The 25880-nt window shown below is 38.2% G+C and overlaps 2 protein-coding genes across 5 annotated transcripts in view; one reads left to right on the top strand and one right to left on the bottom strand.

Moving 5' to 3' along the window:
• The window catches only part of LOC118405603 (serine/threonine-protein kinase ULK4-like), an 18903-nt gene extending 12198 nt beyond the window's left edge, over positions 1–6705 (bottom strand). For both annotated transcript variants that reach the window (XM_035805148.1, XM_035805149.1), the window contains exons 1-11: positions 6613–6705; positions 5475–5668; positions 4950–5049; positions 4227–4366; positions 3689–3857; positions 3217–3472; positions 2695–2906; positions 2317–2383; positions 1770–2004; positions 1315–1375; positions 339–520 (exon numbers count right to left, since the gene is read on the bottom strand). In XM_035805148.1, coding sequence (XP_035661041.1) covers positions 339–520; positions 1315–1375; positions 1770–2004; positions 2317–2383; positions 2695–2906; positions 3217–3472; positions 3689–3857; positions 4227–4366; positions 4950–5049; positions 5475–5612 — 1560 coding nt within the window. In that variant the 5' untranslated portion in view covers positions 5613–5668; positions 6613–6705. The remainder of the gene's footprint in view (positions 1–338; positions 521–1314; positions 1376–1769; positions 2005–2316; positions 2384–2694; positions 2907–3216; positions 3473–3688; positions 3858–4226; positions 4367–4949; positions 5050–5474; positions 5669–6612) is intronic.
• A 188-nt stretch (positions 6706–6893) lies between these two features.
• Positions 6894–25880, top strand: part of LOC118405561 (trafficking kinesin-binding protein 1-like) — a 64899-nt gene continuing 45912 nt past the window's right edge. For 2 of the 3 annotated variants that reach the window (XM_035805078.1, XM_035805070.1), the window contains exons 1-2: positions 6894–7023; positions 24523–24743. In XM_035805078.1, coding sequence (XP_035660971.1) covers positions 24710–24743 — 34 coding nt within the window. In that variant the 5' untranslated portion in view covers positions 6894–7023; positions 24523–24709. Of the gene's footprint in view, positions 7024–15921; positions 16088–24522; positions 24744–25880 lie in introns of those variants that run through there. The other variant, XM_035805071.1, reaches the window with a different exon arrangement.

Below are 25880 nucleotides of genomic sequence, written 5' to 3'. Positions count from 1 at the left end.
TAGCAGCAGCAGTTGGTTATATTCACTGAATGACCTATTGCACCTAACCTTTGCACATCTAGCTATAAGTGTAATGTAAAGCTTTACAACAAGGGTTGCTCCTACAGAACTTGATCACTGAGTTCCAGTGTACAATCATTCTGGGATAAAAAACAACTTTCTGGACATATGAGTCCTTGGTTGTAACTCTGGTACTTTGGTACTTGAAAGCATGACTACTGGGAACTTTTTGCTATTTTCTGAGCTGGCATTAGATACTTAGCTGTCAGAACACTTACCAGTTTAATAGTCAGGCTGGCAACAAGAAAACATGACAACAAAAAAACTCCATGTCTTACCATGTTCATCTTGATGACCATGTTGGCCACTCCATCTTTAGAAGCTATGGCTGTAAGGTAGTTGAGCAGCTGCAGTTTTGCCTTGTGCCCAGCTGCACCTTTGTCAGGTGCCCTGATGTAGTCCAGACAGGCAGACAGGTGGGAGCGGGCCTCAACGGTCTTCATCTTCATCAATTTGTCCGCTGTGGAAATGAAAACATTTTACAGTTTGAGTCGAAGCTGTAGATTGACAGAAAAAGCCTCTTTTTTATTTTCAAAAACAATAGTTTCACATATTATATACATATAGAATACAACACGGTGTATTCCATATCACCCAAGGTCTCAGCCCGACCCGCGGGAGGGCTGAGACCGAGGGTGATGCGGAATACACCGTGTTGTATTTTATTTATGTCATACCCACCTGAGAAAACCCATGTTTTGATGCGAAATGCGCCAGAAGTTGTACAAATTTGGTGCCCTCGAACTAAAAAGTGTTGCAACAGCAATGTTCCAACGCCGAATCAGGTATTCGAATTGCCAATCGTGCCGTATTCGGCACACTCGAAACGGTTAGATTTACTCGAATGGAGCCTGTGTGATACGCCTTTTGAACCTGTGCGATGCGGAAGCGTACGGCCCGGTCCGGAACACCCGTATGGAACGTTTTCGCGTCACAGGTATGACATAAAGACAAATGATATAACTTTAACTGGTACAAGTCCTGTGGGTTGCTAAAACTGCCATATTAAAAAAATGTGAATTTAAGAGAACTACAACATGAAGTATAAGTAACCTCAGAGGTATACACAGTTACAGAGCATAGAGGCAGTCTTGAGAGGGCCTCAAAACTATCATATCTTAATCTGGTAGACTCATCAGGGTACCCAGTTGAAAAACGAGATTTGATATTGAGTAAGTGCCTTTTAAATGTTCATTTCAACTGTATGCAAGCTCCATGAATGAATGAAAAAATTATATCTATCAGACGGTTTACCTGAGTGAGCTGGAACAGGAAGACCCTTAGTTTCCCATTTCAATGGTGCAGGCTTCTGGATCTGGAGCAGGAAAACATCACCAATACATTCACTACAGTCAATTTCAGCAATCATACTCAACATTTCACCAACTACAATACATCATTGTGAGGCCCCAGGTTGGACATTCAAAAGTGTTTGACTACACATGTGAGCCTTTTCAGCAAAGCTATGGATGTTGCATAAAAAAACACCATGCTTCATCTCAATTGTGGATGAATCATGTGGAGGAATGATGTTTTCAGTTGCATGAATGTCGGAATTATTTAATTCACATTTTTCCTACTTTTCAATATATACATATTGGGAAAAAAAATTATTTGCAAGTTGATAATCAGAAATAAATTGAGCTTTTTGGAAAGAAACTTAACTGTCCAACTTAAACTTAAAGTACACAAAAAACAGAGATTCATACCTTTGGATTGTCGACTATAGGAGTGACGGTCCAGTCTGAATCGTGATAGGCCAGTTCCAACACCTCTTCATTATCCTCGCACACACTGGTCTTCCGCGTAGACCGTGTCGTGTTGGACGCAGAAGACTCTCGCGCCTTATTCTTATTCTTGGCGTCTTTTGGAGTCTGTGGTCGTGCGGTTGCAGCCAACTTTTCCTGGTCCGCTTGGTCGATCATTGCAGACTTGTGAGTGGAACTGGATGAAAAATGATATTTGAGAATCTGATATTGTTGTTGTGTGAATGCATGTGTGAGTATATCTAATTGCAAGCTTTCTTACAACATTTAAAACATTGGTAACAGGCCTACACCATATAATGTATCATATACATATATATACAATGTATGTAGTTTTAATCTTGAAGTGGCCTCTCCATGGCATTGCAAGAATATATACCTTCAACTGATCTACAGATTTGTTTCAACCGTGAACTGAAAACATTGTGAAAACCTATTCTCCCTTCTACCACGAAATTAAGTCTCACAAGAATAAATGACTTATTTGTACCTTAATGTAAAGACTCCTTCCTTTGCATCTGGTGCATTTTGAGGAACCAGCAGTTCTCCTGTGTCATCTGTAAGAAGAACATTATTGATGTTAAGTCAAGAAAAAGAAAATATTGTGTTGCAAGTAGAACTACATGAGGTACATGTGATATGTATCATCTTGAAATTACGTCTCATCCATCATTGAAGAGGTTCATCAGTCACAATGTCTGCTCAATACATCTTGATCATGGAAGTCTCGTACCTAGTCTCATGATCTCGCGAGACTGGGTTATTCCATGATCAAATTGTACAGAGTAGAAACTGAAAATTTGGAGGGACATGTTTCATGTGTTTTCCAGAGTCACTGCTTGAAGAATAGATTATTTAAATGTGTTACCCAGTTTTAAAGATGCTATCATGCTCTTCCTGGGAGAACCTTCTTCACTCTTGCCCAGTGGAGACAACATGATGTTCCTGTGTCGCTGTGGTGAGTCTTCAGAGGTCTCCTTCTCATCTTCCTTCTCCCCATCCTTCTCATCTGAGCTGCCAGTTTTGGTTAGGAACGCCCCCTGCCAGAAGGTATGGGATAGCAGGCCCTCCCAGTCTAACCTGGAATGTTAGATCATATGAAGATGTTCACAATACCACAGTCTTTGATTACAAACATACACCAGTCAATGAAAAATGAGACTGCTTTTGCTTTGTTCACACCATGCAATGTATTTGTTAACGTCTGTCACCTTCTTCAGGGTAATTCTGACTCATAGGTGACGCTGCTCACAGTTCAGATGCGGTAACAAACGTAAACAAAGCAGTCTGTACATGTGTAGATACCTTACATTTGTAAAGTTTTATACCTTCTGCTGAACATTTTTGACTGGAGGAAGGAATGCTACAAATACACTCAGCAAATACCAACCTTTCTTGAGGTTCCTTTTTCAGAAGCCCTACCAGTAGAGTGAGAAAGTCTGGGGAGGGTCGGATGATACCACGAACTCGAGGGGTGGGGAAGTCCTTATTGAGAATCTGGTCAGCAAGTTCTGTGAAGTTGTCAGCGAAAAATGGAGGATTCCCAGTGAAGAGCTCGTAGAGGAGACAGCCAAGAGACCACAGGTCACTCTGCATAGAGTGCTGGTCTCCTTGGAGGATCTCCGGAGCCATGTAAACTGGAGAACCTGAGGGGAAAATGCAAAACATGTACTTATTACATGCACTGGACAAAAACGAGAATTTAAGGGAATTTCTGGGTACTGACGCACCTGTGAAACTTGACACGTTCAGGCCATATACACGAATATCCAGGCACATTATGTCCAGTCCTAACCGAAGGACCACATTGCCACCTACACCTAGTGCATAAAATTAGATGATAAAAAGTCTGTGAGATTTACCCAGAGTTCTCCTTTTCTTGGGAGCGGAGTCATCTGAAGCGTCACCGTCGTCCTCCGACTGTTCGTACTCCGCTGACGTCTGTCGGAAAAACTCCTCCAAGTCTTCCTCTTCTACACGGGCCAGGCTGAAGTTACTCAGCTTCAACACTCCTGGTCCATCCAGCAGGATCTGTCAATCAATCAATCAATCAATCATTCATTCATTCCGTCAGTTAGTCTGTCAGTCATACAAATTAAAATGTGAAAACCCTAACATGTAAACAGTTTCATCTAGACCATGATTGATAACAGAAGTGTTTTGTTTATGCTTATGTCTCAGGGAACTTCAACTTTGACATATTACCCAAAATGCAGTACACTGCGCATGTGCAGTTTATATCATGAGCCAGCTTATTGCTGGGGATGACTTGGATTGGTATGCCTATTCATCTATTTTTTGTTATATCACTTAAAATAGTTTGTGGACCGACAGACTGCCCCTACGGCTACTACAAGCTATGGGACTGAGCGAGAACTAGAGGGTTAGCAGTGTGCACACCTTACGGGGGTTGAGGTCACAAAACAACACCCCCATTTCATGGATATGGTGCAGTCCTCTGATGACTTCCACCCCAAACTGCCTGATGACATCCTCTGGAAGGCTGCCATCCTGAGCCAGCAGGGTTTCCAGTGAACCACCTGGAAAAGACAATGTGACAAAAGATATCTTTTGGTTTCTCCTGTCGATTGGACAGATGAGGAGGCAGACAGGCTATTTGCCTGACCTGCACATGACTTTTTATGAATGAATGAAGACCTTTATTGTACATACATACCCACTGGGTTCAGTACAGGTCACAACAAATGATACAACATGATACAATGAATCTACACTACTCAAGAATTGTAATCTACTGTGTACATTCGGCTGCTTCTCGTTTCTTTGTGATATTGAAAATGTAAAAACAGATATGCTTTATAAGTAAAGGTTTGTCTAGATTCATAAGGAATATAAATTTGTCAATATTACTTAGATGTATGAAGCTCTCTCGTGCCACATGCCAATTAAAACTAATAAAAGGGAAAAAGGAAGTGCAGTCGGTCCTGTCATTGGGAAAATAAAAAGCTCTTCCCCTGAGTTGTCAAAAATTTTGTACATTACTTCTATATTACAATCAATCCACTGGAAAACTTTCCAATACATTTGCATGAGGGTTGAAATGTTTTAATTTACTTTATTTGGATACATACAGTTTTTCACTATAGTCTACAGTGCACCCACCTGTACAGAGCTCCACTACCAGCCACAGGTGGTTGCTGGTCTCGTACCACTCATGGAACCGGACAACATTGGCATGATCAATCTCGTGGGTCAGACGAACCTGTCATAGAAAAGGAATATATTTCTGTCTTCATCTCTTGCATTAAGAAATCAAAGACCTCACACTAGCTAATAGGTATCTCAGAGACATATCCAGAGATTTTGTGGCTTTCTTCGATAATGCTATACATGCAGCCCTAGTGTAACAGTTGGTACTCAAGATGCAAGGTGTGCCAAATTGAGAACATTAATAACCTCTTGTTTTCAGGAAGGGGGAATAAATCTGTAATAATGCACTACCTGAAAATGCTGCAAGGGGGCCCAGATCACCTTGTCTCTTTCAATCGTTGGATCTCAATAAAAACTCACATCTTGAGTTACAGGTGCAAACAAACAAAAACATAACCATAAACAGTACCCCCCTCATCTAAGTAAGAGTTAGACATCATATTATTGCACCACGAATCAATATAAAGGTTTCCTCACATGGTTGGTGACCTCTGCCCTCTTGCTCTTGTCCACACAGTGTATGGCCAGGAAGTTGATGGTTCCCTTCCTCCTGCCCTTGTACACCACAGACTTGGTGCCTCTCCCAACCTCATCATACAGCACAAAGTTCTCCATGTGGTAGTACAGGTTTCATATCATAGCAATCTTTTCTGGAACATATTGCTGTGATCCTAAAAATAGAAAACAAGGCTGGAATGCAAGGCTAGGGTTTTGAAGAAGGATGAGATTTCAATACTATCATGGCCTGAGTATTGTCATCAAATCTCTGTTTAAAGAGCCAAACGCACTTGTATTTAGAGTAGGGTGGCCCACTGAAAATGAGACCTGTACTTGTAGTGAAGCTGCATTGCGCTACCAGTAGCTAATTGGAAAAGTATTATGCTTCACCTCGATACACTGGGGATGACAAAAGAATAAGAAAGAAACACAAACTGAAAAACAGCTAAGTCAGCACAGTCAACTTTATCATCATTAAATAATGGTTTATTTCTTCTCACACTACACTGTACAGGAATTGTACTGCCATGTTACATTTGTTAAAAACAGGAGACAATATTGTTAAAAATAGTATTTGCACAGTTAAGAATTAAATTACTGTGCCGAGTTGGCGTTGACGTTACGTTCATCATTTGGACGTCATTTTCATCAATCTGCAACAAATGTCACATTCAGCTGACAACAGAAGTTTTTCATATCACAAGAATACTGAGGAGTTATTGTAACGACGTAAGACGTATTAGGATTTAGCCCGGCGAAAATAACTTTTTTTCAGTTTCACTGAAATTATGTGAACTTGGATAATAAACTTTTTTTGACTAACGTGACTAACTTTAAAAAGGGTAGATAACACTATCACTACATCTACTACATTCATACATGCTTATCATTCATAAACTGGCACGGATTTCTCCAGCAAGAGCTAACGGTACACTTTGAACACCTATTATCCATAGAGCACCTGTTCCGACAAAACAGTGCCCCCCTCCCCCTACATAAACTCCACTCAGATTTTGCTTCAAAATAGCGTTTCAAAGAGCTTAAGAGCATTTAGTGTTTACAAATAACATTTGTTGTTGACTTAGATAACAAAATAACCTATAAAATCTTCACCTACTTGTATTTTGACTAAGAAATCGCTGCAGACGGTAGAAAGTCGCTTGTCAACAGAAACATTCAAAATGGCCGCCTGAAAAAAGCAATTTGGACCATTCTAACGTGCCTCATAAGGAGGGACCTAAGAATTATAGAAATGAATTTTATACAGAGAAAAAGTTGCAAATTTGAATCTTTTGAATATTTTATAATAAATTGTATATTTATTAACTCAACATGACTTATATTTACATTTTCATTACTATACTTTTGTTATAAATATAAGAACCCCCTTCTTTTGGCGCTAGCCCAAATGATGTCAGATGAGGTCACCTGACCGAGCAGCTGAACATGGTGGCCGTCCCGCGGACGGAAGTCGGCATTTTTTCCTCCAAAACTTGACGAAAACTTCGGAAACCAAGCCTAGAAACAAGTGAGTAAACCGGTTATGGTAAAATGATATCTAGGTGCATAAGTATACCAAGTTTTAAGGTGATCGGCGTTGTCTTTGTAGAGAAATTCAAGAAAATGTGAAGAAAAGGTGACCGCTATGTGCGTTTCGGGTACGTGTGACCGCTAGTGTGTGGTTGTTGCCTTTGTCGGAAAAGGGCGGTATGGGCAGGTCTTTCGCTTCCTGAATCGGAAACAGGCAAAATAACCCTAGATCCTGTCTAGACTAGCCCAAATAAGCCTAGAAATGGTAACCACCGCACCCATATGATTGTTGTTGTTTATGAAATTGATATAAACCATGCTATCCGACCACAAGTGTCGTCATCATAAATCATAGACCAACTGTCGCCCTTAAAATTAATCGAGAAATCAATTGCTTATGACAAAACTGGGCAGTTTCTCTCCCTGCATGTTTAGCCCAAACGTGTATACCAACAGCCATGCCATACGTGGTTCAGTATCAGTTCACACATAAATCTTTCATAAATATGGTTGTTGGGATTTGAACTCTGGCTGTCAGCCAAAAAAGGAAATGGGCATTTTGCTTGATGGTACTGATATGACAATTACATATACAAAGTCTTTTTTCCAATGTCACTACATTGTAGTTATTTTTTCCAACATGATTTTTTCTGCATCAGAGAAGAGTAACAAAATATTTAACTTTCACTCTAACTTGTAATTTGTTTGCATTCCAATCCAATTCATTGTGCCAGTGAAAACAATAAACAATTGTTGTTTACAGAAAGTGTTGATTTACGAGTTCAAGCAAACTACTGTGCAAAAAATGCATTTTTTGGCTGCTAGACTGTTTATAACAAAAGAGATTAGTAGCATAAAATCTGAACTTTTAGTTTTACTGCATAGTACAAAATGTAGTTTATCTATATTTGACATTATTTGCAAGGGAAAACATTTACCTTTAACAATCATTGTTAAGAGAAAGTGTTTAGGAACAAACATGGTCTCTTGCGGAGACAAATCATTAGTCTTGTAGCAATGTTAATCATTAATTTCAGAGATATGTTAATGATTAGATTTCACAGGTTTAAAGGTAGCACTTAAATCTTAAACTCTTGATTGGTGAATTGATTGATTGATTGATTATTGGTTCCTTGGTTACATAAGTTATGAACTTGCAAAGTGTATTAAGGAAATCTTAAGAGGTACTATGGTATGTAAGGGTAACATACAATGCATTTTCAAACCTTCCCAGAGCAGATAAACACATGGTTTATAAAACTTATAGGATGAGTCTCTCAAGAGGATTCTTCAGCATCCATTGCAAACCCCATCAGACATTTTTCCTCCGCACACAGCCTTCTGATAGGCCAGCAATCAGATCTCTGGAAGCTATCAGAAATGCATGTAGGTAGCCATCAGACAACTGTACGTAAACGAAAAAATTGTGGGCTCTGCAACAAATGTCAAGGATTTTCCTATGTCTGCAAGTGCCATCCATGTACATGTACATTCCTCAATCTACTTGCAAGCTCTCATCCTATTACTGGATTCAGCTAAGCTCTTGTATCCCATTAGAAGCTGATATTAATCAGATAAGGATGGGAGACAGAACATCAGAGATGGCTGCGCAGAGCTTTTAAAGCTGTGCTATGTAGAACTGAGATTATATCAATAGGTTAATGTGTCTGACAGTCTGAGTCATGTGCATGTCTATGGGAGCAGCATATATAGTTGTGCAGCTGTTGAAGATATGTGTTGTTGAATTTTGGCAGCAAAACTGCAAATATATTGAATTCAAAAATCTCCATTCAGAGTGACATTTACAAATGATTTTCAACATATTTGCGTAATTTTTCCGACTGCTGCCCTACCCGTGTGTCAGGGAGCCCAGCATCAATTTTTCACTATAATCAAATACTGGATACTAACTGCTTTTTACATTTCCAGCATTGGTAAATAACACGATTTAGCAAGCTACACATAGGCATATTGCAAACTCCTCAGCCAGTAGCTGTAAATACTAGGTAAGGCAGTGATTTTCAATTGAGGTGAAGTACATGTATGATGCTTTTTCAAGTAGCTAGTGGTAGTGCATTACAGCCTCAGTACTGTATGTTTATGAATTTTCAGCCAAACACACTAGGTCGCCCCTTGTCTTCTGGATAAATGTGTTTGGTTCTTTATAACTTTATGTGCAGAGGTTTGACAACTGCAGCTCCCTCATATACTTGGCTTCCAGTGTTACATCATCATCCAAGATTAGGAATACAATCCCTTCCACAAAGTTGAGGTGCAAAAGTGATAAATTATACTAGTATAGAATCATTTCTGGCTTGTCTCTCAGCCGTGCAAGTCTTGTGCTACATGCTATCTCCTGTTATACATTTTGGACATAACCACAGTAATGCCTATTGACGTCAGAACTGTCAGTACTGCAACAGAATACAATCATTCTGCCAGTATGAGTTAGCAACAGAAGATACAAAGTCTCAAAGCTGTACAAGTGTTTTACCTGTATATACGGACACCCTGGCCAATATGACCTCATTTTGGTGATTCATTACATAATTTTTCCTATTGACACAAGCATTAAGAATCCTGTCTATAGTTTTCCCCTGTCCACATAGACCAAATTTTATCTGTCCCCTGAGTGGTGAAGTTTCAACTGTATTTAAATTTTGAAAGCCTTTCTTGAGAATCCTTTTTGTCTAGAAGTCATGTTTGAATCAGAGTTGCTGCTTCATATTACACTTAACACATAAAAATGTAGGTATTAGGGGCCTAACGAAAGTCAAGCATTAGCTGTGTCAATGACCTAGCTTGAGTACCATCCATCGTAGTGACCGTTGACTCAATACTTAGTTGTTAGCAAAGTATTGAGCCAGCGGTCACTACGGAGGATTGTACTGGGCTATCAATGACCTTGGCCTAGCCGGGACTTGAGATTAGAAAACATGTACAAAGGGTGCTGCCCATCCCCGCCCCCCCCCAAAAAAAAACAAATAAGTATATGTCATTCCCTAACAACTTCTTATCTTTACCACCCACATGTAGGAATACCAGGATAATTTTCTTTTTCATACAGGCCAGCAACAGGAATATTGTTTTATATGGTCTTAGGTAAGCTTTCATCGGTTGCCTATACGCTTGTGTATCCGCGTAGCTAAACATGACATTGTTCACCGCTTACTGCTATTGTACTGTTTGTTTACATTAGAATCAATGGTACGTTTAAGGTCGTTTATTTTGTTCGTTTATTGTAAGAAAGCATCGGTTTTCTGTAGGCTGGATCTAAAGCTAAGGACCACCTGAATTGTTACACTTTTATTTAACATTTTGTAATATTATAAATCATGAAAATTCAAGCAACTCTTTCCTAATGTAATGTGTCCTGAAGCTTAGGGATTTTTGAACATTTTTTTTTCCTTTGTGATAAAAAAAGGGCTAGGAAGTCTACTTTATAAATGTATGTAGGATATACAAACTGTTTATTTTCTGCTCTACATGTTTTACCTGAATATTACTCATATTCATCCTACATTGTTTTCTTTTTTTATGTGTTTTCTTTTTCCAACACATAAAAATTACCCAGGTGTGAAAATGTATACATAGTCACCATCTGCCAGAAGTGTGTAAATTATTCATATTTTATATAGACTTCATAACACCAAACATAATGGACAACATAAAAGGAATTATGATGTCATACGACTACGTCATATGACATCATAACTTTAGTTATGTAGTCCTTTATGTTTGGTGTGAAGCGATGCATGCATAAATACATGTATATACACATGTATATTGTCAAATACTATTAAAGGCTCTTTGGGCTCAAGCAATAACTAACAGCCATACGGTTTGCATGATTCCGATCTTATTTGTCCAATTCTGAAGGTCAAATTTTAAAAATATTATGTCCTTAACATAACTTGGATAGAAATTCAGAATACAGCAAAATATCATTGTACAGTCAGTGTGTGTATAGATATATTATCTATCATGTTATTTATCATTTTTTAGTCAAAACTGCCCAGGGGACAGATAACATTTTATATGTATATAGACAGGTGGTCACTATAGAGAGAATACTTAATGCTTGTTTCAATCAATAAAATCAGGGACCAAAAAAAAAGTCAAATTTAGCCAGATGGTCCTTATGTAAACATGGTGAGCACTGTTACAGGTTTGACTGTAGCTGTAGACATTGTTGAGATAGTCAGGTTTCCATTCTAACAAAGCAGACAAAAGCGAGGAAAACTTTAAGTAAATTGCCTAAGGGGATTTGCTTAATCTGCATAACCTGTTCTTTCTAAATAAAGGGGTCTGCATGACACAGCAACATAGGGTGTACTCATTGTAGCTTATTAGTAGTAGGTTACTGGTAAATTAAGGTATAATTATGCTGCATGGATGGAGAAGGACAGTGTAATCAGTGCTTTCTGTAATTGTATTATTTACTGTGTCACCTCAAATTACTGCACACATTCAATTATTGCATAGTTTTTGGATCCAGACAATTTGTCCTGAGTGGTCAACACTTGTATCATGTATGGCTCTTCTACAAATGAATTGTAGAAAATTTAGCTCAGATATTAAGTGTAAGTAGCTTTAATTGGAGAAAATACAGTATTTGGCCTCACTTATGCAACAAATGTCCCATGGGAATGAAATGTGCACGTCACATTCTACAAAGTAGATTGGAATTACAGCAATTGTTTGTATAATAGAAATTCTTGTAGCAAGCCAACTGAAAATAATTATAATATTGATTTTGCATTCTCAGTTGCTTGATCAATAAACATGTAGTCCCTAAGTCATTGAGTTTGTCTTGTTGTATCAAAATATGTGCTTATCTCACATACAAAAATGTAGCCTGATAAACAACTGTTATATGGACTATATTCTATTGAAAATACAGAAAACTGCACATGACTCATGAGAAATATTCTATGCTATTTGATTATCAGATGCTCAATGCATGTTGCGGCATTGTTTGGTGTAATGGTTTGAGTATTTGACCCAGAATCAAGAAATCCTGGGTTCAACCTCCTTATATGCCCTGATGTTATGCCATTGGGAAATTTCCTGACTTCACTCAGGTGTACTAGTAAATGAGTACCTAGCTTCAGTTAGGGATGTCCCTTAATAGATAGGACATCAAATGGAGGCTTGTGCCAAGGAGGATTCATATGAAGCTCCTTGCTTGCGCTAAACTATTCGAAAAGAGTATGTGTCCTTTCTCTTGTAAGTCAGGATCAAACCTAACTCAGTGGTATGGATCATCACAGTACATCATATGGTGTCAGACCTTGTAGGCATTTCATCCCAATTAAGTAAGAGGTGTTGCTAAATATATATCTGAAGATTAAACCAAAACAAGAACAAGAAGTAGTATTTATTGAGCTTTTCAGGAGAGTAACTATTACACTTACAGTGACAGGAGATAACCCCCCCCCCCCTACCCCCGACCCCCATCCCCATTCTGCCCCCAGTCTTACATCCCAAGTATGTGCCATAGTACTGCTGACATACCAGCACATACCATAGCCTCACAGGCACTGGGCTGTTTGGAAACAAACTAATGCATTTTTGATGTTCAAAACAAACTCAAGTTGAAGTCATAGTCAACTACCGGTAATCAATGTAGAATTGAAGTTAAAATTTTAACTATCTAGCTGCTGTAACCAGTAATCCTGTGATCCTATAACTAGTACAGAATTTGGTGTTGTATATATATCATGCTGAAGGGATACTTTGTTATACACGGAAAGTATATTTTAGAAATTAGGCTATACAGTATACTTATCTGCATTGTTTTTAATAAGACCATAGCATGTCCAGGACAATGATGCAGTACCAAGAAAAACTGCCAGGAGGCCCATAGTCGACCTTGACCGTCATCTTCTCAAGACCTACCCACATAATGTAACATTAAATGTTACATAAATTCTATGTTCCCTTAGCTTGGCCCCCTCACACTGGACATTTGGGAAGAGTGGCTTTGGCCGACAGGGCCATCTAGTCAAAATAAAGGCTATGTAATACATGTAAACTATGTATGTATGAAATATCATCACAATCCATCAATGTTGCTTCTTATTTAAGTTGATGGCCAGAATCTTCAGACACAGATGCACATACCATAAAACAAATGCTTTTTGTTAAAAGCATGACCTTTGGTGTTAATGACTAGTTTAGTAGCACATGAACCGAATTGACAGATTGTTTTGGCCTGTGGCTACATTTTTATAGATTTGCCCCAGTGCTGCCCTTTCCCTTTATGACTTTGATGGTAATGTAATATGATAGCTTTGTTTAACCATAAACTATTTTTTCCCTTAGGTGGTAAAGATCAAATTCCTTAGCCACACATGCACTATTTATCCTGGAGTCAAAAGTCCGGCTCTGTATAGTGAAATGATAACGTTACAGTCACAGAATAAAAATGGTGTGTGTCTGTGTGTGTGTCTGTGGGTTTGTGTGTATGTGTGTGTGTGTCTATGTGTGTTTGTGTGTGGGTTTATGTGTATATGTATTAGTCTGTGTGTGTTTCTGTGTGTCTGCGTGTGTGTGTGTGTTTGTGTGTGTCTGTGTGTGTGTGTGTGTGTGTGATTTTTTGCATACTATGCAGGTGCTATGGATATTATATTGTGATGGTATTTAGAATGTGGGTTAAGGTTCTTATCTACAGTTTAAAGGAAGCAGCTTTGGGGATTTCCGTTTAAATCCTATCTGGAAATAAGAAGATCCATAGATGATTTGAATCCAGATTCTCTTCCAAATATAATCTTAAATATTATCTCTTAATTTCATAAGTGGGTTTGTCACTACTGGTAACCAATACTATGCCGGCCATTTTTATGACCTCTGTCAGTCAGTGCCCTTGTCCCTTGTCATAATTTTCATGTATGCACATTTCAGGACCTACATGTAGGCCTGTCCCTTTCAAATGAATAAAACATTTTCCTACATGAAAGTCATAAAGATGGGTTCATAACAGAACGGTTCAAGAAATATGTTCAAATTTCCACTAAATAACTGCCACTAAGTGGACCAGGTATTTATCAGTTTAATTCAAAGAAAGTGAGGAAAGTGTGATGACCAATGTATTTGCATTCTATCAATTTGTGAATCAGTACGGTAAACTCTGTCACATTTGTGCTATAGATTTATGCTACATATGTTAGTGTATATGGGGCAAGGACATTGTGTGACACGGTATATATCTTCTATGAATAACGAACTGAATGACTTGTATTTTTGCTGCATGTTTTGGCTAAGTCCTTGCCCAGTGCTCACTGCATACTATAGTCTTCAGATCTGTCTGTAGTTCTTTCTTGTGTTAAGGCATACTGCCTCCACTTTAACCTAAAGTTTAAGATGCATTTTTATCAGTTTCTTAGATCTCTGTGATGTACACATTTAGGCAGTAACCGATTCCATGCTGCTTTGTCATATGATAGATCGAATTCCAATTGAGACTGTCAGCAGATGTTAAATCCCAGGTTTAGTCTCAGCTCAGACATGTTGTAAGGGATTACATTTGTCACTTAGGATAGTGACATAAAGACGGCAGCATGTAAAAGAACCCAGCACACCGACTGAGAGGAGATAGGTGCCTTGCTGAAAACGTTAGTCGTAGCAAAAGTGCACTGCACTGCTCACTACTACTAAAAGCAACATGCTTCACCTCAGTCGAAGATGACAAAAGAAGGAGATAAGATCTAACTCTTTGTCTCCATATTATCCAGGGCTGTGCTTTCATAGAAAACCTCCTTTCAGTGCATATTCCATGTAATCGTAGGCGTCATTTAGGTAATCCAGTAACGACCTCCTGTGATTTAACTTTTGAAATTATAGCCATAATCATGCCCTAATTAGTGAAGCAGCCAGCATAATTGATAAAGAGGCAAGAAGACGACAGAATTCGAAAACTTATCTTGAACATTTTGACATTACTGTGTCCTTCCAAATGTCCTCCCTAAATATGGTCGTCCTATATGTTGTGTCTGCGTATTTGTCCACGTTCGTGACAAGAAAATGTCATTTCGCGTCCGTAACACTTGCTCGTCTTTGCATCAGTGACGTCTGTAAAGCTTGCTCTTCCAAACCACATCACATCCGCTAGAAACCAAAACCTTCGACTAGGCACATTTACGTAGGATGGACAGCTGTCCTCTGATCTTGTCATCATTCATCAAAATGTCACAAATTGTCATCTGCTGTCATACCAGAGGACCTGGGTTCTATTCCCAATTTGCATTATAATTAGATGGTGCATTTTACTTTCAGTTTGTCTATTTGGTCATAGCATTTTAGAATTTTTGCTGGGAAAGGGAATTATCTGGTTTATCAAAAGAGAAAGGAAAGAATTCTAAGTTGGATTTAAGAATTAAGAAAATAACAATGACACCAAAGCTGTTACTACAGAGACAAGATAGTGGGGATACGGTTACTACCATTGACTTGAGGGTGTGTAAGGGGTTACGCGTCCCACAATACAAAGAAAAGTTTGAGAGAAAATTATTGAACCTTTACCGTAGGTTTAGGTAAAGCGTTTTTTGATTAAACCTGTTGAAAATACATTTTTAAAACTTAACAATTTAGATTTTGTCGTAAAGTTTCCAGCTGGTTTTCAACATTTACAAATCCCCTTTAGTAGCCTTGGTCTCATAAACAGGTCTTGTGTTTATTTTTAGTTTATGCCGGTGACAAATGATATGATTTAAAACACGTAAATACATCTGATACTGCTCGGTGAATACCTCACGTAGTATTAGAAGGACAGTCACTTGTCAATTCAGGTTTCAAGATTGTTTCGTCTCTGTCAACAGTCAAGTGTTTCTTTCGTCAATAGTAGTGTGCAAGCTTTTGTTCCAAAGCCTACACCTATCCATAGCAGTGTTTTGGAATTGTCGAAGCGTTCCGACATTTTGAAGAGTATCTTTCCTTGTAGGATTGATACTCTAGATATCGTCACGTTTGGATATACGTTTTCGCGAGTCTGGATTTACAACTTTCTTTCTTGGCATCGACAATGGCTGGAAATGGAAACCGGTGACTAATTTTGGTTTGAGGTAACTGTTTATGTTGTGGTACTTGTGTTTCTATGGATTTGATTAAGTTGTCTGTGTGTATGATAATATTATTGTACCAACTGCACTTTAATAACAAAGAACTTTGCCAATGTTCTGTGGCAACAAGTTAAAATTACTTTTGTAAAATGACTTTTTGTACATGTAAATGTTAGGCGTGAAAAATATCATTGTAATATAGGAGGTTCTGCAGACTTTGATAATTGCAACTGATCTAATAACTGTTATTTTTAGATGCATCTCTTAAAGTCATTATAACAATATATTGTAACTCTCACTCACTCATGGCAGGGTATTGTCGCTCGTAACAGAATTGAATATTAAGTGATTATATGGAAATAACAAATCACAGTCATTGTACTAGGTAAATCAAACAGGAAGGAACTAGAAAGAGGTAAACTGCAAAAAAAATGTTACCGTACGGTACTAGATTTTCAAGTGATAATTTCACATCTTCTCTATACATGCCCTTATACAAGATAGTCCTAAAAATTGATACCAACAACAAGCAAGCTAACTCTTGTAAATAACGTAACTCAAAATACACACGTACATGTAACCTCCTCAACACTTACTTAGTAAAAGAAACTGATTTGCACTACATTTAGCCATCCCCAAGTGCCCTGTAATGTCACCAGTAATGTCAGTTGATTGGATTATACAACTTTGCTGACAATGTAGCAAGTTTAAGGTACAACAGTTCATAGAATTTATTATTTTACAGTGTACAAGTTGAACCTGTTATTCAAATCAATCACAACTTTATGGGGGAAGACCTGAGATCACTTTCAGATGAAACACTCGCAGAATATACATTTGTACTCTCAGGAGCGTGTTGAATTTGAACATGGACTTGTTATGTTTGAAGTAGGGTTAAGTAGCAGTTGAGTTGCCCAAAATGTCACAGTCATGTGGTGCTCGGTTGCTTCACATTGCCTCAACAACATTTCTGCCCTGACCTGGTGTCATGTGATCCAGACGTTTTGGGCTCCAAAGCCAACATTTGACCGCAAATGAACCATAATAACCAAAGTGTTGTGAGTCTGAAGAATGATCTGTATTTGATGCACTTAGAGATATTTTTAGATTATTTCAGATACTCTGTCATATTTTAGTGTCATTCAGAAAGGTATACAACATCAAGTATTTTCAAAATTTAGTCTTTTTTTAGTTTTTTTTTTTTACTACTTCTAGTGTCTATTCCCTGAAACTCTGTATGAAGGTATTTCTATGCAGATATCATATGTCTGTTTAGCACTATTCTAGATAAAGGTAGTCCCTTATTATTTCAGAGGCCGTAGTCCTGAGCAGTGACAATTTATCCACTATGTAGGACAAGTTTTTGGTATACCTCCTCAAACAAAGACTGGTACTCATTTTTACACCTTGGTGGAGTGAGGAAAGTCATGTTAAGTACTTTCCCAAGGACATAAAGTCTAGAGGATTATTCAAGGACACAAGGCCTACAATATCGGAATCTAACCCGTGACCTAAAAATTGTGTCCGCTATAATTTTAGTCTATATAGCCACTCAGCCTGCTGTATATATGGCGGGTACAAATGTGCCATGTAACTGAGCCCACTTTTCTGACCTTTCAGGTGCTTTCCACTTATCGTCTCATCTTAAGACCATCTAAGGCCCTGATGGACCGGTACCTCCATTAAAGGCCCATCAAGGGTTAAGGAGGCTTCTACAGTGCCATTTTAATGCTAGGACATGTTCGCTGTAAGAGACAGAAAAATCTATCCGTTTGGTTCATTGCCAACATGTTCTTCTTGTTTCATAAGGTTAAAGTTAGAGACAACATACAAGCTGTGTTTGTAGAGCCTGGCCATAAGACTGTCAACGACCTTCAGCGGAATTTGTTGATCGCTAGAATGTTGTCAACATTTAAAATGGCCAGAGTCAATTGTATTTTTTTTTCCTGAAAATCTACAGTAAAATGTTACATTGGACAGTTCTCTGTGACCAGCTGACATTAGCTGATCCCTATATTGGCTATAGCTAAAGTAAAAGTTTTACAATGATTGAGAGGATACCAGGCCTGTTACTACTGAAAATACAGACTCATTCAGCAATCTGTTTTCCTACTGTGGGACACAATCGCTCAAACAATTTACTACGAAAGCAAAATAGAACGCAAAGAGATAAAATACACTTCGAGCTAGAGACTGGAAAGTAGCTATAGTACATGTAACATGCATTGGCATAATACCGGTAGTAAGACTTATACCAGTAGATTAAAAATACTGGAACTTAAAGAGATCTACACATGCAACAATAGTTATTTCTGAGCTGTGCACACTTCAGACATCTAGGTGTCCAATACACCATTTACAAAGCGTCGATAGCAATGCATTCGAAGACAACAAGGCCAAAAGTTTTCAGTATACTTTTTTTAAAATTTCGGGGTAGGCAGCTTGTCGTGGGACGAACACACTGTCACATTCATTGCCAAATTTATAGATCATAATTACACATGCTCACGGCACAAGACGAACATGATTCAACAACAATCTTGAATTTCTGTTGGTGACCTACAACTCATGTAAAAGTGTGAAGAACCGTTGCATAATAGCCCGGATCTACGACTGAATGGGCAAAATTGAACGTACGCAGCCATTTTCCCGCCATTTTTATATCTACGCTAGCAGTGAAGTGTTACGTCATAGCGGTTGTGACGGACAGAAGTTAAATGAAAATTCTTGACAGTATACGTCCGTTTTCTCATGACATTTTGTATGCTCATGCAGGTTTATGTTTTATGCATTTACTGACAGAAAAGGAAGGAACATCAGAGGATGTATAAATGTAACATGCATTGGCATAATACCGGTAGTAAGACTTATACCGGTAGATTAAAAATACTGGAACTTAAAGAGATCTACACATGCAACAATAGTTATTTCTGAGCTGTGCACACTTCAGACATCTAGGTGTCCAATACATCATTTACAAAGCATCGATAACAATGCATTCGAAGACAACAAGGCCAAAAGTTTTCAGTATCTTTTTCGGGGTAGGCAGCTCGTCGTGGGACGAACACACTGTCACATTTATTGCCAAATTTATAGATCATAATTACACATGCTCACGGCACAAGACGAACATGATTCAACAACAATCTTGAATTTCTGTTGGTGACCTACAACTCATGTAAAAGTGTGAAGAACCGTTGCATAATAGCCCGGATCTACGACTGAATGGGCAAAATTGAACGTACGCAGCCATTTTCCCGCCATTTTTATATCTACGCTAGCAGTGAAGTGTTACGTCATAGCGGTTGTGACGGACAGAAGTTAAATGAAAATTCTTGACAGTATTCGTCCGTTTTCTCATGACATTTTGTATGCTCATGCAGGTTTATGTTTTATGCATTTACTGACGGAAAAGGAAGGAACATCAGAGGATGTATAAATGTACATAGCGACAGTTAATTGTGCCGTGTTTCTTCCTACCGGTATTTTTACCCCCTCCCAACCACGCGCCCGTTCGCCGTGTAATTCCGCGGCTTGTTACAATTACAATATTACGCTTTTAGCAGGACAAGAGTGGCAGAAAAGTTACACAGAAGAAGTGCCAAGGGTAACCTATAACAGCAACATGTAACTGGAGAAAATGATGCGTTGACAATTTGTCAAATCAGTATGGCTTGAGAAATCGTCGTAAACGTACCGGTATTATGATAATAGATGTTACATAGTGGCAGTTAATTGTGCCGTGTTTCTTCCTACCGGTATTTTGTACCCCCTCCCAACCACGCGCCCGTTCGCCGTGTAATTCCGCGGCGTGTTACAATTACAATATTACGCTTTTAGCAGGACAAGAGTGGCAGAAAAGTTACACAGAAGAAGTGGCAAGGGTAACCTATAACAGCAACATGTAACTGGAGAAAATGATGCGTTGACAATTTGTCAAATCAGTATGGCTAGAGAAATCGTCGTAAATGTACCGGTATTATGGTAATAGATGTTATAGGTCAATTTTATCTTGCTTGTTGTCTGCAGTTTGAAAAAATATAAACACTGGCAGTACCAAAACTAAGTCACCTTTTTTCTTTTACAAGTACAAGTTAAATCTTTGTCGTACACATGATGAGGGTCTGTATGGGGGATACTCACATTAAATTGACTTTGAGAACAGGTTCATTGGATTGCTCCATTCATGGTTCGGCAAAACCATTCTATGAACACAAGTCACAACCAGACATTGTGACCTTTGAGCAATCACGATAAGAATAATATGTCAATAATGCTTAACAACTTAACAATGAATTCAGAACAACAGATGTCATGTCATGTAGAATTAGTGCAAACAATTATATACCCTTCAAGAGTAATTTACCTACAATGCTTGATTTCAAGCAGACCGGCTACAGTTAATGGTAAATGTTAAAAGCCTCCAGGAAAAAGACAAGTTACCGGTATGCAGACCCTTATGATGGTGTCTGTGATTACTGTAAAGTAAGTTAGTCGATAAGGCATCAGAAGGATGGTGGCTGAGACACAACGATTTACCGTTTTTGACCTTTTATTCAAAAGTCTTCATCAGAATGACGAGAGAGTGGTACCGCACTTGCTTTTCTAGCATCTACCCTAGTTAGGGCAGGGTGCCCTGAGCAGTTCGGGCAGGGTGCTCTAGGAAATAGCCAATCAGTAAAGTAAAGTAAGTTGTAAACCAGACATCCAGTCTCTAGCACAAGTGTGGACAGCTTCTAACATGCGTCTCACGTATCTAACAAGATTAAGATATTGAAATTCGGTTATATTTCCCATGGGATGCCATCTTCAAGTTCAATACCATCACTGAGGCAGGAAGAAGATTGTGTGAAGATGAAAATGATGACCAGATTGTTGAAACTGGCCAGAAATCCATTTGCAGAGTTACACATTTCAGTAGCCAAGGTCACGCAATGACCTTCAGTGAATGATGGAGAAATAAAATTCAAAGAATTATATAGTAAAAACTGCCCAAGAAGACCATGCACTCAGGGGACCAATAGAATCAGGTTTATGTGGACAGGTGGAATGTTATAATATATACAGGATACTTGTGTTTGTGGGAAAAAAAAAAAAGTGGTCACATTGGCCAGGTGGTCCTTATATACATGTAGATCTAGATGTTGTCATTGTACAGGTTTGACTGCATTGAAATTCTCATAATTATTATAATAAAATAGCTTTTGGTTTGAGAATTCTTTATGGTAAATTCTAAATGAACAGATGAACAGAAAGTGCACTCATAAAATTTACCAAAGAAAATATCAATTTCATGATATTTTAGTAGCTTCCAAGGTTGTAAACCATTTCAATTATCAGATAAATACACATATATTATACAGTTATAATTGTTTCCTCACTGATGAGAGATAACAAAAAAATGCCCTTTGGACTTGTGCACATGCAGGTTGGCACGTAGCACTCACTCAGACCTATTTACTAAACACCCATCTGAATGCTCATCAAAACTAGCTCAGGGATGGAATGGTTTCACACCAAGGGCTTGTAACTAGATCTAGGATCTTACCACATTAGACAAATTGTCAGTTTTTGATAGTTATGATGCCGTAAAATGAAGGATGGTGGCTATCTACAGCAGCTATACCTTCAACCTTGCCTACCGGTAAGATTGCGTAATCACTTTGACATTGTGAAATAGGCGCCGGCTGATCGTTTACGCAGTTACGCGTTGTTTGACTTGTGCGTTAATGTATTTACTCGTGCCAGTTTACGCCGGCAGTTTTTTTTAATTGTTGCATGGAACACATGGCAGAGATGTGTGGCAAAATTGACGATGGATTTTGTAGTTTTTATCGAAAATTTCATCTGGTAGTTTTATGACGATTGTAGGTGAGTGTGTTGTTTATTACTTTATGGTATATGTGTCTAGTCCAGTTTATTTTATCATTTTAGAAAAGTTGCAGTATCTGAGTCTGTGATAATTCCTGGTCAGTTATAGTTGCGCCCCCCTCCCCATCCACCATCCAGAGTAGGCCAAGGAAGGACATTTGGCAATGCTTGCATTGAAATGCTTAGACTCATAGATTGTATGTAAGTATAAAAAATGTACTCTATATGAAAGAATTATTTCTGTCACAATTGAAAGGATTTTGCTCTTTTTGCTGTGTTGAAGATGCACAGTGGTACATTTATTTGTGTGGGTATCAGTAATGATGCACTTATGCATGTGTGGTGAATGGCAATTAAGGTCATACAAAATGTGATATGGATAAAAGGTACACTTTACATGATTGTTGTTCTTTTGATGAATAGGGAATGTGCATGAAGAAACTTTACATGCATTCATTAGATATTTTATCTTAGAGGTTTATGGAAAAAAATGAACATGTCACAAAATTAATGATTTTCCATTTTCTCAAAGATTTGTAAAACTAAAGTAAAACACAAAAATAAAACACAGGCTAATTGTGCGTTTGTTTAGGAATTGTCTGGATGGCTAATCCCTAAACATTTAAGACAGATTCCCAGTTGAATAGTTGACATCTCACAAAACAATATCACTGGATGGTGTAATAGTAGTACTAGTGCTGAAACAAAAGCACCATCTAGCAGCTTAATGCAATACTGCAGTCAAAGGTATTAAATGAATTGCAAGGAACATCCCTGTACATGTAAATCACAATATTGATTAAAGTGTGAGTGGACTGGTCACGTGCACAAGCAGTGGGGTTGTGTAAGATATTCCTCTATTTATGTAAGCCTGTCTTGTGATGAATTTTTGATGAGCTTTATGATATTATATATTAGAATTTCAGCTTTCATGTGTGTCCATGCACAAGTATACCCATGGTTTACATTGTGTTCATGATACTGATAAGAAAAGGTAATGTTACAAGATTAGATTATGTGTTTGTATGTGTTTGTAGGCATGCACATAGTACATATTTCCCTTTTTAAATGGTATGAATGCAGTTATAAACTTATATTTTATCATTTTTGTATTTTCTATATAGAATTTATTAGAAAATTTGACAAAGGTACAATATTTTTAATTTGATATAAATGTGTGCTATATTGAAAGTCCATGAAAGTATGGGTGTGTTTCCATGCAGTAGTTTTAAGAAATGCTTGCGAAGGCCACCAAAATGATAATGCAAACTATTTATCAATAGAATTGTAACTGGAAATTATAGTTACCTGATACATGTACATTACCACAAGAATCATGCCTGTGCTGAAGTCAAAGAATTCCATGCACTATATTTACTGGTACTGTAACGTTACATGCATATGCAGTACAATGTAGAAATGCCCTCTGTTGATAGTGATGGAAACTGCAGACCAAATCGTCTTGCACATCGTGTGCAATGTAAGTTTGTTCCGAATGTTTGGAGGACTGGACAACGTATATATCTGTCAAAGTCGTTGATAACATGTTTTTCTTATGCAAATCTTGCTATGATAAAACCTAACTATTCAAATACACTCCAACAGAGAGCTTCTAATTCATTGGTCAGTCCCTGGACTTTTCATTTGCAATCAATTTTTATGACATAATTAGGTTATATATGACACCTGGGTATACAAAGTGTGACGTTTTCAAGAGCTCAGTAAATTAAACCTGCCGACTTCCAGTACATTTTGGCGTGGCTTTTCATCTGTGTCTGTAGTTCCCTCCATTTTACAGTTGCCTTTTGTACTCATTGGAAGATCTCCAGTCCGCAAGATTAAGTATAGAGAGCTCCAGGAAAGAAGTTTTCTGAAACTCAGAAAAGTTGTGTAAATTCAGCATTGAAAATGAGTTTGAAGCTTTTTTGCGATGCTCTTTTCAATTATTTCTCTGATCCCTAACCTTACAGAAAAGTTTAGACAGGTAAGAAGTCAAACCTTGATCATGTTCCAAAACAACCTGTTTGTGTGATGTTGCTTCAACATCCATGTATTTTTTTACCTCTTTTTGGTATGTCTGTTCTTTAAATGTTTGCTTGTGTGTTATTGTATTATTTTGAATGTAGTGTAGAGTACATGTAGTTGGTTTCTATGCACATGACCTATGCATGTCAAGGGCACTGACAGGAAGTTAGGTCAAAGGTCCCAAAATGGTCCCTTCAAATATCAGCTATATTCACATCTGTTGACTTGTGACGGCAAGTGGCATATTGCAAATTAGACAGAATCGGTGAGAACATTTAAGGAAACAATCCCAAAGCATAACCTTAAAGCCATACTGGCAAAGGTAAAAAAGTAAGGAATTCAAGAGATTTCTTGGAGATTTCATGGAGTTATGAGATATGTAATATCATGACAGCCTGATATAGTCCAAACTATTTGTTAACAAGCTGATTATTTTTCTTTGTTGTGTCTCTGTAGTTATTAGACGGATAAGTTGAACACAACAGCCATCAAGTCCAAGCTGTTTGTTAACAACCTTTCTTTCCTTTGTTCTGTCTCTGCAGTCATTAGACGGATAAGTTGAACACGACAGCCAACCGGCAACCACGGCTTCTGCTCGCTCCCCGGCTGTGACGCGGTTTTCCCGCGCTGCACCGTGCAGTCGGCAAGCTGGCCACCGATGAGCTGTACGACTACTCCCCTGGGCAGCTCGCCGATTCGTCTCCGAGCAGCTCCAGTCGTGATGGTTCGATGAAGGAACTGCGAGACGTCAGTTGCCTTACAGGTGAGCATGGACACTAGATTTGAATTCTTACCTTGTCAAGTTTGAATTCTTACCTAGTCTATTGTTAGGTTTTGACCTATCAAGAAAGGATCAGTAGGTTTGGAGCCCCCTAGCAGCTTTCCTTGGTACTACAGCAGAATGCATTCTGGACAGGCTTTGGTCAGGACACTGGCATAGATTTGGATTTTTACTTTTGCAAGTCTAGGTATGTTTTGATTTTGGTAGCATTTGTAGTGGTAGAATGTTATTGTGGTTAAGCAGCATAATTCCAAAAGGTATGATTGGATTTAAGTCATATCTGATGATAATGCTGATAGGTCTTGAGCTCTCAAAAATACAATTAGATTTTTAGCCCCCTGGCAGCTTCCCTGGGCACTGCAGCAAATTTCCAGTTTTGATCTCTTTCCAAGAGTGGAATAGCCCTAATACCCGGTCTTTAAAAACAATGGATATAAGTTACCCCACGGATAAAGGTGAACTAGGCTATTAAAGCATTATGTCAAAATGGGATGGAAGAATTTTCTTGATATTTTACCTGTAGATTCAGTTGATGAGACCTGATGAAGTACAAGTAGATGAATAAAGAGCAAGGTAATGTAAATTACATTACGTTAAGACATATCTTAGAATACGTGAAGAAAAGACTGAAAATATCATTTCCATATACATTTTTGTACAGAATCACAATGTTGTAACAAAAAAAAATGAGTATAAAAAACATTGACAACGGCAAGCTGAACCATAAAGGATTTCAAAAATGTGATATTGGCAGCTAACTCAGTACTCCTTTAAACCAACATTGCCTGTACCTGTATTCATGCAGTGATCCGTATGGTGAAAACCTGAGAGCTCTTCAATTTTGCAGGAGACACTGCCGTTTGATTACCTCAAGGAGCCAGTCTGGCTTTCCTTAATCTCAGTCCCAGAGTGCGACAGGAATACAAAATGAGCGGTTTACGTTCTGCATTGACGTCAGAGGGAATAAAGCGGGCGGGTGACTGAAATGGAATTCCTGTTTGCGTTCACCTGGAGGCCCCTAAATTTCATGGAAATGTATTGGGTTCAAATTGGTTCCTAATTCTTTTTGAGGGGAAGTCGTTTTGCTTGACATTTTTTACTTCCTGTTTGATGATGATT

This window comes from Branchiostoma floridae, chromosome 18 (assembly GCF_000003815.2).
Source record: "Branchiostoma floridae strain S238N-H82 chromosome 18, Bfl_VNyyK, whole genome shotgun sequence".
In the NCBI taxonomy this organism is placed as follows: domain Eukaryota; kingdom Metazoa; phylum Chordata; class Leptocardii; order Amphioxiformes; family Branchiostomatidae; genus Branchiostoma; species Branchiostoma floridae.
Note: the sequence above shows the minus strand (reverse complement) of the source record. Positions and strands in the feature narration are given on the sequence as shown.